At 31.1% G+C, this 12,346-nt stretch overlaps 2 protein-coding genes across 3 annotated transcripts in view; both read left to right on the top strand.

Moving 5' to 3' along the window:
• Positions 1–3,798, top strand: part of Gyc32E (Guanylyl cyclase at 32E) — a 297,263-nt gene extending 293,465 nt beyond the window's left edge. The window contains exon 23 of the mRNA XM_075367966.1: positions 1,929–3,798. Within this exon, the coding sequence (XP_075224081.1) occupies positions 1,929–2,033 (105 nt within the window). The 3' untranslated portion in view covers positions 2,034–3,798. The remainder of the gene's footprint in view (positions 1–1,928) is intronic.
• Positions 3,799–10,040: 6,242 nt separating this feature from the next.
• Positions 10,041–12,346, top strand: part of GMF (Glia maturation factor) — a 40,370-nt gene continuing 38,064 nt past the window's right edge. For both annotated transcript variants that reach the window (XR_012756638.1, XM_075367967.1), the window contains exon 1: positions 10,041–10,196. Coding sequence is in view for 1 of the 2 variants with exons in the window: in XM_075367967.1 (XP_075224082.1) it covers positions 10,194–10,196 (3 nt within the window). In the remaining variant the exon portion in view is untranslated. The remainder of the gene's footprint in view (positions 10,197–12,346) is intronic.

Here is a 12,346-nt window from a genome sequence, read left to right on the forward strand (position 1 = left end):
TGGGATGTAGGTATCGTCATTCAGCAGTACCTGTCTCTCCGGCCCAGGTTAGATTTGTGGGAGGCAGCGACTGGGGGAACCAGGCAGATCTACGATCCAAGGCATGCCCAACCGTCTTTCCACCCACACCTCATGACATATTGACTGATGGCACTATAAGGTATGGATAGGTTTACTTCCACAACTTCTGTGGCAAAGGATCCAAGTAAAAACCCTCATCTTGGAGAGCCTCTGTCTTCATAAGTGAAGAGCAGGAAGAGTGTAGAATACACGAACATTAAGTCAGATCAAACCAAGTTTCGACCAAAAGGCAATATAGAGATACCAAAATATTTGGTTATCAAAAGAAGTGAAGGAGATTTTAGCAAGATAAGTCCTTTCATGATAGCCCAAGGCATCATGGAAGACTGGTGCAGAAGGACTGGTAAAGGATACAAGGAAGACTGAAGTAGGATTGTGTTGAAACCATCAATAATTTATAACCATCACGGATGATGAAAGCGAAGAAGATTGGACTGTTAGACATTGAGGTTTCACCACACAGGGCTCTAAAAACCTCGAAGGTGGTAGTTGTGTGCAGAAACTTTCTGAACTGCATCAAAGAGGGACTGAGAAGATAGAGGTAAAAATATTAGAAAAAGAAGACTTAGGAACAATAAGAATGGAGCCTCCAAAAGCACAGGCCTTTAAGTGAGAGGGGAAGGAGTTCTCCCACCCCACAAACATTAGCGATTGCGAGTCACTTATTTTTTAAGATAAATGTTTTATTAATTTTTTAACTGTGTTTTTGTAATACTTTTTTGAAGTGAATTTAATTGTTTTGACAACTTTTTGTTAGAAATGGTTTATTTTTTTTAGTGGCAAGGGCCCTTACACCCTTGTCATTTTGCGTTTTTATTCTGGGGTTTTAATAACCATTTGGCAAGTCTAAAAACTAGTCTGTTGACTGTGTTGCCAGTGAATTAATAAGGAAAGGAAAAGAAATATTTTCTCATTTTTCTTTCTTTTTTTGTGGAGGGGGTCTAATGACCACAGCAGTCAGTGCGCCTTAAACCTAAAAAAAATTTTAAATTTACTGAACATGCAATATAGCAATATGTAGAGATCTATTTTTTCATTACTTGTAGAGATCAAGTATTTCATTACTTGAAATTGCTGCACCATAGGCATTGTTGCTTGTATGACAGATTACTTGTAGTTGATGTTGTTCACATGGTGTGCATTCTTAAAAAGCAAATTATTCTAATGAAAATAATGCAAAAATGACCTCTAGAATACTAAGGATCTTAGTTATTCAGATAGTGTTCAATATGTTGATTTTAAATCAAACTTTTCTGTCTCTTGCTAACCACAATATGCACTTAACGAAACATAATACCAGGATAAAACTTTAATGAAAGTGTAGTAAGAATAATGAACTTCAAAGAATTAAAAAATTATAACTCTCCCTTTTTTTGTTTTGTAGATATTTGAAGTAAACAGTTGCAAAAAAACATGATTTTTTTTCTTTTCAAAACACAAGTCTGGCTGAAGTGTAAACCATTAATCCTGTTTTTAATTTTCTTCTTGGTGAACAGAATTCTGTTGATTAAAAAAATGTTAAGTAAATATTTTAACTTGAGACTGGACACCCTCAAATTCAGCTCATTAAACCACTTTTTAGATACTTGACCTTGTCCTCCTGATCTGTCCTAAGGATGACCTAATTAATAACCAAAATACATTTATTATTTCAAATGGATTTGATCATGGATCATCACTTCATTTTTGAATTGATCAGTGAAAATGACAAACTAATATTACTAAGGAGTTAGATGTATATGTTGAATAAATAGATAAAAAAGCATCTCTATTTTCAGAGTAGAAATGCTTATTCTGAATAAATAAAAATTTACACGAATAAATGTAATTTACATGATTTTTTCCAGGAAGTATTATTTGATAGAGACAGCAGAGGAAAGCAACCTGCAGTTAGAAGTACTGGCTACCACTCAGCACCTGTAATCACATTCAAGGATACAAGCCTGGCTTAAGAAATAAGATTATTAAGGCAGGAGAGTAGTTGGGCTATTGTTTTTGCTAGTAAATTGCATACTACCTATTAATTATGTGACAAGAGTTATCACATAAATTAGCCCTTTTGGTAGTAATTTTAGTATAGTAAACAGCCTGCAAAGTGACCAGTATTTTCCACTCTCAACTTTACATATAATTCTGATAAATTCTATTTGATGATTTCCCTTTAAATATGCTCACATAGTAATAAATGATTATTATTTTAGTATTAAAATACAAGTATACAAAAAAGGATATCAGAGTTTTAAAGCTGTTTAATATATCTTAACTTTGACTTACAGGAATAAATCGCAAATAAAATGAAAGAGTAACTCTTAGCAGTTTTTCCTTGTAGGTGTTCAATGTGAGCACCTTTCGTCAAACAGCACACACCAAATTGATAGGAGAATTTACCCTATACTTCAAACAGTATGTAACTGAAGCAACAATTGCTTCAGTCCTGAGCCTCAAATCAGGTAGATCACTAGGTTGCAAACGCACATACACAAAATCCTTCATAAAACCCCTGAGGAAAAAGTCATATGAGGACAAACAGGTTACCTTGGAGGCCACAGTATTAGTAGTACTGACAAATTAGATGAATAAACATGTAACTCTCATATCCTACCAAAATCAAATAAGAACTTTAAAATTGATTAACAGATTTCAACAGTTGCCTAGATAATTATTATGGAAAAGTATCTGTTAGCGCAGATTAAATTAATTAAGTATGAACATTATGTAATTCTTTTATTAAAATTGCTATGTTTTTAATTACACTTTTTTATTATCTTTCAGATTTTGTTCATTACTATTTAGCTAGTTCTGTTTGAGCCCCTGATCATGCAAATGATTTAGTTAAGAATTTTTTTCTACTATTTTTTGTAGTAAATTAGTATTTGATTAAGAATAGGTAGCTCCATTCTGTGGTAATGTTTTAGAACAAATATTCCTAAAGTAAATGATACTTGATACTACATTAATAGATTGCCATAATTATTTATCAAGTTTTAAGATTTAAATGATGAGGCTTTAAGTATGTTTATTTATGATAAATGAAACTTCTAGAGAATTGTAGTTTTAGTTTTTTTCTTAATAGATTTATGGAAATTCTATGAAGATTTTTCTCGCCATCATTTTCTGATGTTCAATGCAGTATTTGTTTTTTTAGCATTAACACTGATTGAAGATCTGATTAAGTAAAAGAGGCTTGAGATATTCAATAATCACTCTTTTAAAATATTAATTAAATTATAAACCTTCAGCTGAGTTTGAAAATTAATGATATCATGTAAAATAACATTTGATAATACCCATAATAACATCACACAATCATCAATAGTCAGAAAGTGCAATGAGAAATTTCAATTTCCTTGATTTAAACATTTCATTGACTGTCAGTTTTTTGTGTTTTTTTCTAGGTAAATCATTCAGAAATTATTTTTGAGAATTGAAATGGAAAATTTAGCTCATTTTCATACATTTAATATGAATATGTATGTAAATATACTACTGCAGTGGAGGGAAAATGCATTTTTTTTCACTGGCGGCTGGTGAAATGTTAGTTTTAAATCCACAAAGCTGGTATATTTATTAGCTCAACTACTCTCCCAATGTAATACTTTATACTGTACAATAAGATACAACATTACCGTGTTCATTGTTATTTGTGATATTTATTATTATTATAAGTAGCATAATTTCTTTTACTATTATTCTATATTAATAAATTATTTATTTATATTTTATTTGGTAATTACCTTAATTTCCCTATTTATTGAATTCTTTTCACCATACAAATTATTTTAAGATAAACCACAAAACAATATATAAGGCTTCAGGCTACCAATAGAGGTCCCCTTAAGTGCATCCATAAAAGTAGCTAAAACTGAAACTTAAAATATATCTTTGATAGAAAGATATATATCAAATATATCTTTGAAACTTTAAAATATATCTTAAAATATATCAGCAGTAGATCTCCCAATAAGCCAAGTAGTTCCCAAAATTCTATTTGTTATGACCACCAGTCAAAGTAAGCTATTTCTGGTACCTCACTAAATTCAGAGTGTACAATTTAAAACCAAACCCTACAGAATAAACATAGTTGCGATAACACTTTATGAATGAAATAGAATATAGATTAAAATTAAATTCTGCCTTTACATTACCAAAAGTTTATACCTATTTTACTATATATTTACAAAAGATGTTCAGTGCTTGGTGTAGCAATGCACTTTTGTGCTCTGTATTAACAGATGTAGATTAGGAATATCAATAATTAATGAATTTATTATGAATATGTCAGATAAAGCTTGAAGAGCACTTCTGAATCATAGCACACCAGAATATGACACAATATCATAGCACACCAGAATATGACACAATACATTTGTGATATGATGAAGAGTCATGATTATTTCATAAAATTTGACAGTATATATAGTGCATTAATGTGGTAGACTGTGTGATCACACCAACAAATGAAAACCAACAGAATCTTCATCTAAATCATCTGCATAAATTAATATAATAGGCAAAGAAGTTTACAAAATTGTTGTTGTAGACTGGTGATTAGTGTTCAGGTTTCTTAATGCTGATTAGCTGAAAGTAAAAATAAAGTGGTGAAAGTTTCCATGATGAAAAAGTGTGCTAAGGACAACAAATAAAGCAGGTACAAGTAAATCAAGACCCAGCTTAAAAGTTTTAGCAAGGGGTCATGTACATCCTACATCTGTATTAAATACCATGTAAAGAATAGTAAGGTTGTGCCTTTATGCGAGTTATAATTTATAAAAGTTATAATAGGAGACATCATTATCATAAAGAAGCTTCACCACTCTTTTCTAAAGCTTGAGAGCTGTTTGAGTTTGCTTAGAGTTGGGCTGGAATGAAATGTCAGCAGCTAGTCAAAGAAAGTTGTTTTGAAGGGTATCCAATATACCCGATATAGCTGTTTATCTAATGCAGTAGTTTATCAAACAGTAATCCAGTCAATATCTTACCAAGCCTCTGTAAAATTTAAGCATATATGTTCAGTCTGCATTCCAATAGCTTTTACAAGCCATGTGCATTATTTATCAAATTTAGATCCCTTAATGTTTAATCTACACGTTTATTTAAACAAAAAAATAAGCTTCAATAAAGAATTTAACATGGTATAATATTGCGATTGTGTGTCAATTTAAAAACAATTTAGAAGTATTAATGGTGATCTTAGATAAGAAGAATGGATATAAACAGTTCTATGATTGAAAATTTTAACTCTATAGTGTTCAAACTTCTACAGAAGAAAATAGATAATATAGAAACATAAATTGTGAAACCATTAACATACAATGGGCCCATTGCAGTTTTATTAAAACATTTTCAATTTTATGTATTGCCATGGCAAATAATATGATTTTTAATAAATAAATATTTTATTCTGGTTGGTAAGCCGAAATCTATTACACTGATTGATTGCATGTGGTTACATCATATGCATGGATGGGTGTGCTAATTTATACAAAAAATAAATAAATTTCCTCAGTAATTGAGTGGACAGATCAATGGAAAACATTATAAAACCTTGATTGGAGCAACATGAAAGAATATACCATTAATTATTAAATAAAAAAGTAGATGTTAAAATTCATGAAATAATAGTAAATTAGATGCATGAGAAGATAACAAGTAAATGAAATAAGTATAGAATAAATAACAAATTCATAAGTTATACATGAAAGTTATATATTTATTTGCCTATGTTAAACGAAAATACAAAAAATTCAGGGTTTTTAATTATAGTGTTATTTAAAACTCATTGACAGAATAATATTAATCGTAAAAAGAAAAACTTAAAATGTTATATGAATTCTTAATTAAAGCTCAATTTATGCCCATCTACTTCATTCCTTCAAGTTGTTTAATATACTAACCAAGCCTATCTGTAATCTTTGATGTCTGTATATCTATGCAACATTTTTATACATAATAAAAGTAACATATTTGAAAAATGACATTTAAATCAGATTGTTTTTTTTTTTCAAAGCGATGCTCTCTTAAAATGAAAGAACGATGGACTGTCTGAATGATTCTTTTAAGAATTTATTCATTGAATTTTGAGGAAGTTTTAACATAATTTATCCAGGTAGCATTCATTTCATTACAAATTACAGGTCTCAAACTGAATTATGAAATCTCATCAGAGATTTAATGAATAATATTATTGTTTGACATTTTAGATTGGTGAGTGACCAACCTAGTTTTTCATAGTGAATGCTATCTACCTACTCCATAATAATTAAAGTTTTATTTACAAGTTACTAAGAATGCATTTTAATCATCTTATGGAGGCATTTCAAAAAATATTATAGCACCAGAGATTATTTAAAAGCTTACAAAATATTTTCCTTTAAGTCTGTTTTTACAGAGTTCTGGATGAAAAATTTATTTTAATGAAACTTATTGAATAATCTTATTTTAATAAACATAATAATTTACACGAATGAACTCCCTTGTCTCCTGACTTTACTTGAAATTTTCATCTATTAGCAATTCTTCAAGATGAAAATGGATTTTTAATATTTACTCATTTAGATTACCCCCCCCCCCCCCGCTACAGGTACTTAGGAAAAAGATTATGTGGCATATTTAAGTTTTAAGTAAAAAATTATTCTACTCTGAATAAAATGTTGAAATACATGACCCATGGTGATAATATGTCCCTGCCAATCATAACCAACTTTAAAAAAAATTATCTTCCTTAGTACTTCTGTATTACACAATGGCATGATCAGATAAAACATACATGAATATCTAAATAATTTATTGTTGCTATGAGTTGTGATTTTTCTAACACAACTGGAATCTACAAGTAAACCTAGGTATATTATTTCACCTACCATTTCTATATTGGGGCATAAATATTGTATACTGAAAAGAACATATTTGGTTTTAGGGCTCATCGCCATGTAATTGTTTGTAAATCATAATTTAAGTAAATTAATATCATTCTCCATGTGGACTTATAATTTTGAGATAGTTTTTGCTATAGAACAATGCTATATCATCTACAAAGGCAGATCCTTTAAAAAGTTCATTACATAAGTCTATAAACTAAAAACAAGGGCCCAGACAGCACCAAGCTCTGGGATATATTTTTTCCTTATCACTGGTTTCCCTTCCTATTTTAGTACACTGTGTCCAGTTTGATAAGTACAGAACTACTGATAAGGTATACCCCTAATACCTGCATCATATAGAGGATAGAATAAAATATGGTGGTTAAATTTGATGGTATTAAAAGCCTTCATTACAAAAATACCAGCAAAAAAATTGACATTTATACCACCATATAATTGTGGCATAAAATATATCAGAGCATCCGGGTATTCAGTTTGTTTTGGAAACCAAAGTGTTTTTTGCTAAAAAAGGACTCTGTTCAAAAAACTTACTTTCTGATTTTTATTATTTTTTTCCAAAATTTTGGATAACATAGGAGGACTATAGGTCGATAATTACTCGGGTTGGTCCTGTCAGACCCCTTATGTACAGGTATAACCACAACTTTCTTCAACACATCTGGAAATGTAACAGAAGTTATACTAGATAAAATAAACAAGGTAAACCATTACATCTATTATGTATTCAGTAATAGTTTTTACAATTAACAGGAGTTATTTCATTAAATCCTGGAGATTTTTGATCATGTAAGGAATTTATAACAGATTTTAGTTCTTCTTTTGTAGTCGAGAGTAAGAAAACTGAGTTTTTACGTTGATTGCCCTGAAGCTGATATTCTAATTTGTTATTGTCATATCATGTTACTTTTTATCCCTGTTAATGTTTTCCCTTATATCATCATTAGCTACAAATGTAAAACATATATTTAGCATGTTAATTTAACACTATTGCAAATTAGTGGAATAATAATAATTATGAGAGTTGAAATAGAAGTGCCTTTTGTTTATGTACAGAAAACGCCAAACACAGGTTGTGCCTGTGCTACAGCTATTCTTGTACTTGGTAGGATGCAGGGTTTAATGTGGGAATGAAGCGTAAGTTTAGAGGGAGATTTATGTACCTTCCTTCTTATTACAGAGCCTAGACAAAATTCCATGCTGCTGTGTCATTTTTATTATTAGGCCGGTATTTGTTTATTTGGCAGAGTAACACATTAGTTTGTTTATTTACTGATGAAGTTGTGGATTGCGTTCCGATCCTGAAAATCTTTACTCGATTGATCTTGGGAGACTAGTTGTATATGTGCTTTGTTCTCTCGGCACGAATCCCCTTCAATCTGCTGAAGGCCTGTCGATGCTAGCGCCTTCCAACCTAGCAGGAATGCACCTCTTAGTGGCTCTAGGAATCCTAGTTGTTAGAGGATGCAATGCACTTCCCTCAACAGAGGGAGTCACATGTGCTGAGAGTAATCTAATTGTAAGAGTTAGGAAAGGAGTATGGTTGGTGAAACAAAGATTAGGAGAAACTCTTCTTCACTCTCACTGTCTTCATCATCACGCCTCGACCGGATTCAGCCTGGGCCATGTTACTTCCATAGCAGTGGGAATTTCTTCTTTAGCCTGCCTTTCCGTATTTGTGAATATTTTACTGACCATAAACCTGAAATTTCCCATGGCCCTGAAAAGGAAACAGGGGAAAGTATAGGCCTCTTCTCTCCTCTGTCACGCGACTCCTTCTTCTTTTATATTGGTCCCTGTCTTCTGGGGGTTATGATTCTTCTGGAGGTCACGATTCACGTTAAGGTTAATGATTTTAATCAACAGAAAAATCGCATCACGAGATAAATTCAAAAAAATATCGTCGATTCCCGACTTTATTTTCGTTCCTTTACTTTTTAAAAAGGCAAAGTTACATGAAATTTTTTTTTTTTAAATTTCAAACATTAAAGTTTTCCAGGGCCACGAAGACATATAGGTTCATCATATAAAGACTTACTTCGGGGTAATCTCGAACACCGTCCAAGCAACCTGCCTCAAATAACGAAGTTTTCCTCACCGTCTACATCATAAATTTTTCGAGGCCACGACGAGTTACGACGTTAACCTTCTAAAAAAAACACCCCCTTAGGATGTGAAACGCCGTAACTACCACCGATTCCTGGCAATAATGACTTTTCCTTTTCTGTTAGCCAACGAAAGGTACTAAAACTTAAGAGGATGGTATATGAATGTAAATCAATTGTAGTCTTGTACAGTCTCTAGTCTACCATTCCTGCGATGTGCGGTTAATTGAAATCCAACTACTAAATAATATCGGTATCCACGATCTAATATTCAAATCCGTATAAACGTAATTGCCTTTACTAGAATTTGAACCTTAGAGCTCTCGACTTCGAGAGTTCTACGCAATAATGAGAGATCTGGCAGTGTACCTAATTAATAAGGCAAAATATATTTAAAGTAATTTATAAAAATTGTCAAATATTATATTTTGAGAAATTTTTCTGGGCCACTGCGAACGCTGAGATTTAACCTTCGTAAAAACGCATAACTATGGGGGGACATAATGCATGGCGTACGATAACAAAAATGTTCGCACAATGCGCACCTAACGTTATCTTCAAGTACTCGTTACAGCACGCAAAAAACATCGCAAATTCTCAATTCAGGATGAAAAAATCTATAGTAATTTATGCTAATACTCAAAAATCGGCACCAGTTATATTTAGTCTTTTATAAATATTGATGTATTATAACTCTTATATATATTATATTGACTCTTATATATTATATTATATTAACTCTTATATATTATATTGATGTATGTATAACTCTTATACTAGTCAATAAATAAAAATCAAAGGCTAACAATGAACGTAATTTAAAAACACACGAGGGGTTATTAAATTCATACTACCCCCGCCAGACTGCGTGCTTGTTAGCTTACAAGAGGTGAATCCGAACGAAGGAACGATGCATGGATTCGGAAAACCTCGTTGATATTCGTGGTTTTCCGTCAACTCTGTCAATCCGCTAGGTTTATTTACTAGAATCAAGGGCTGGACTGTGTTCGTTGAATTGATAACCTAAACGCAAACCTCAACAGGAAGAGTGGTTACAAGTCGATTGAGTGTTTAAAACTGTGAATTAAGTTAATTTTTCATATTCATCCTTATTATTTTAGTTTTAAAGATGGTAAATATGGTTCTTTTTCATTTCATAGTATTATAAATGTTACATCATGTTTTGGTTTATATAAACATATTAAAGAATTGTATTTATAAATAAATTAGTTAATGTAACAAATCACGATTGATATTTATAATTACGTTTTACTTGTACTTTAATGATTAACTTTGATTTTTAGTTTTTGATGTACCACATTAATTATGAAGGTTATGTCTATCAAAATATTTCTCAGATTTATTTGGTGTAAACTGGACTTCATGTTTAATTTAAGATGTTATTCACCCGAATTTTTCTCAGATGAGAATTGGAGGATATTTGGGATTAGGTGTAGTGTAAGTTTTGTTACTATATATATATATTTATATATACTTTATTGCATCCACACACATATTGCCTATGTAGAAATTGTTTTAATAAATGTTCAAAAATAGGCCCAATAAAAAACTACAGAAGCTAGTACAGTACCCTGTTACATTAGAAAGGTATGTAAAGTATAAGCTTTTGAACAGACATCATAGCCAGCAATGGTGGCTAGTGGCCAAAATTAGTGGGGGTGCTTCTCCAGAAAATTTTTTCGTGGACCTTTCCAAGACCATGGTTAAGGTTTTCTGTAAAATAGAAGAACCTCCAAAAAAATGAATCAAATAGAATAGCTGGAAGCAGGATAATAATCTAATTCTACACTTTATCACATTCAAGAATATTGTACATGGTTTTTAAGCACATTGTGCTTAATCCATAAACAAATACGTAATGAGTTTTTACTAATTACCTTCTCTTTCACCCTTTCAGTGTGTTTTTGGACAGATTTGGCAATCAAAGAGCCCTTGCTTTCTGCCATCTTTTCATCACTACTGAAAACAACTAAACCACTTTCATATTCCTTCCAGTGACTAAACTAGAAAAGGAACAAGGAAACAAAAACAAGGAACGTTCCATACCCATGCAAACTAAATAAAAAACTACCTTCCACCAGCACACTAGGGTCAGCACTGAGGGAGAGACAGCAACAGTGCTGTCTCTCCCTCCCAGCTTCCTATGTGTGCATGCACACAGCAGCCAAACACCACACAGTTCCATATAAAGATTTTTGTATCTTTTTCATAAACTGGGAGATGACTACTGACATTAAACTTAAGGATTATATATTATACATGTATAAAGAAAAAAGGACTAATTATATTAAATGTTATCGATAATATCAAGTGGAAATAGGGGGATAGTTAAAAACTGCAAGCATAATACATTAAATGAAATTAACATACACACTATTTTTGAAAAGAAAAAACAACATACAAACACAAATCAAATATATAATTTGACCACATAAAAGCAGTTTTTTTTCATCATTTACAGGGTGTCCAACTTTTATAGCACCACCTATCAAGGAGCTTAATAGATCTGAAAAGATCTTCTGGAAGCACATTTCATCCGTATAAAATTACAATTTGAATTTGTTAATTTTTTTTTTCAAAATTTAATTTTATATTTTCATATTGATTATGGAATAATGTTATAATAACAAAATTAACATTATTATTAACCAACATTTTACAAAATTAAAGTTTCATTCACTGGACAGTAATTTTTTCATGGTTAACATGAAAAATAGCATTACTATTAGCATTCATATTAGCATACTATCTTCTAGTAGGCCTATATGAAAATCCAGTCAGCAAAGCTTTGTTTATGAACTAGTTTGACTTCAGGGATCTATTTTCTACATATCTGTAGTTAAACAAAACGCAGTTCCTGTGCATGCTGTTGGCATTTGTTTTTTGCCAATTATTTAGCAGTCAGTCCTTCTTAATATTTATGTATATAAACTTATTTACAAAATTATAAATACACTGTTAGATGTAACAATGTCTGTCTTAGGCAGCTGATTTAAAACTTAGCTCAACCGTGATTCATCCATTTAATAGTTTTAATAAATTTTATTTTCAACAAGAGACTTTTTGTTTACAAAATTACCAACTACATTATATTTTTTTCTGGTTACATTAATTTTGAAGAATGTCATAATCAGTATAAGACTTATATGTTGTGATGATGTTCATATTGTTTATGGTTATTTACTTAATAATCATAATTTTATAGCTTAAGACTAAATAACATTCTACAATTATATTAAGTTATTTCATAGCTGATTAGGA

This window comes from Lycorma delicatula, chromosome 6 (genome assembly GCF_047948215.1).
Source record: "Lycorma delicatula isolate Av1 chromosome 6, ASM4794821v1, whole genome shotgun sequence".
NCBI lineage: Eukaryota > Metazoa > Arthropoda > Insecta > Hemiptera > Fulgoridae > Lycorma > Lycorma delicatula.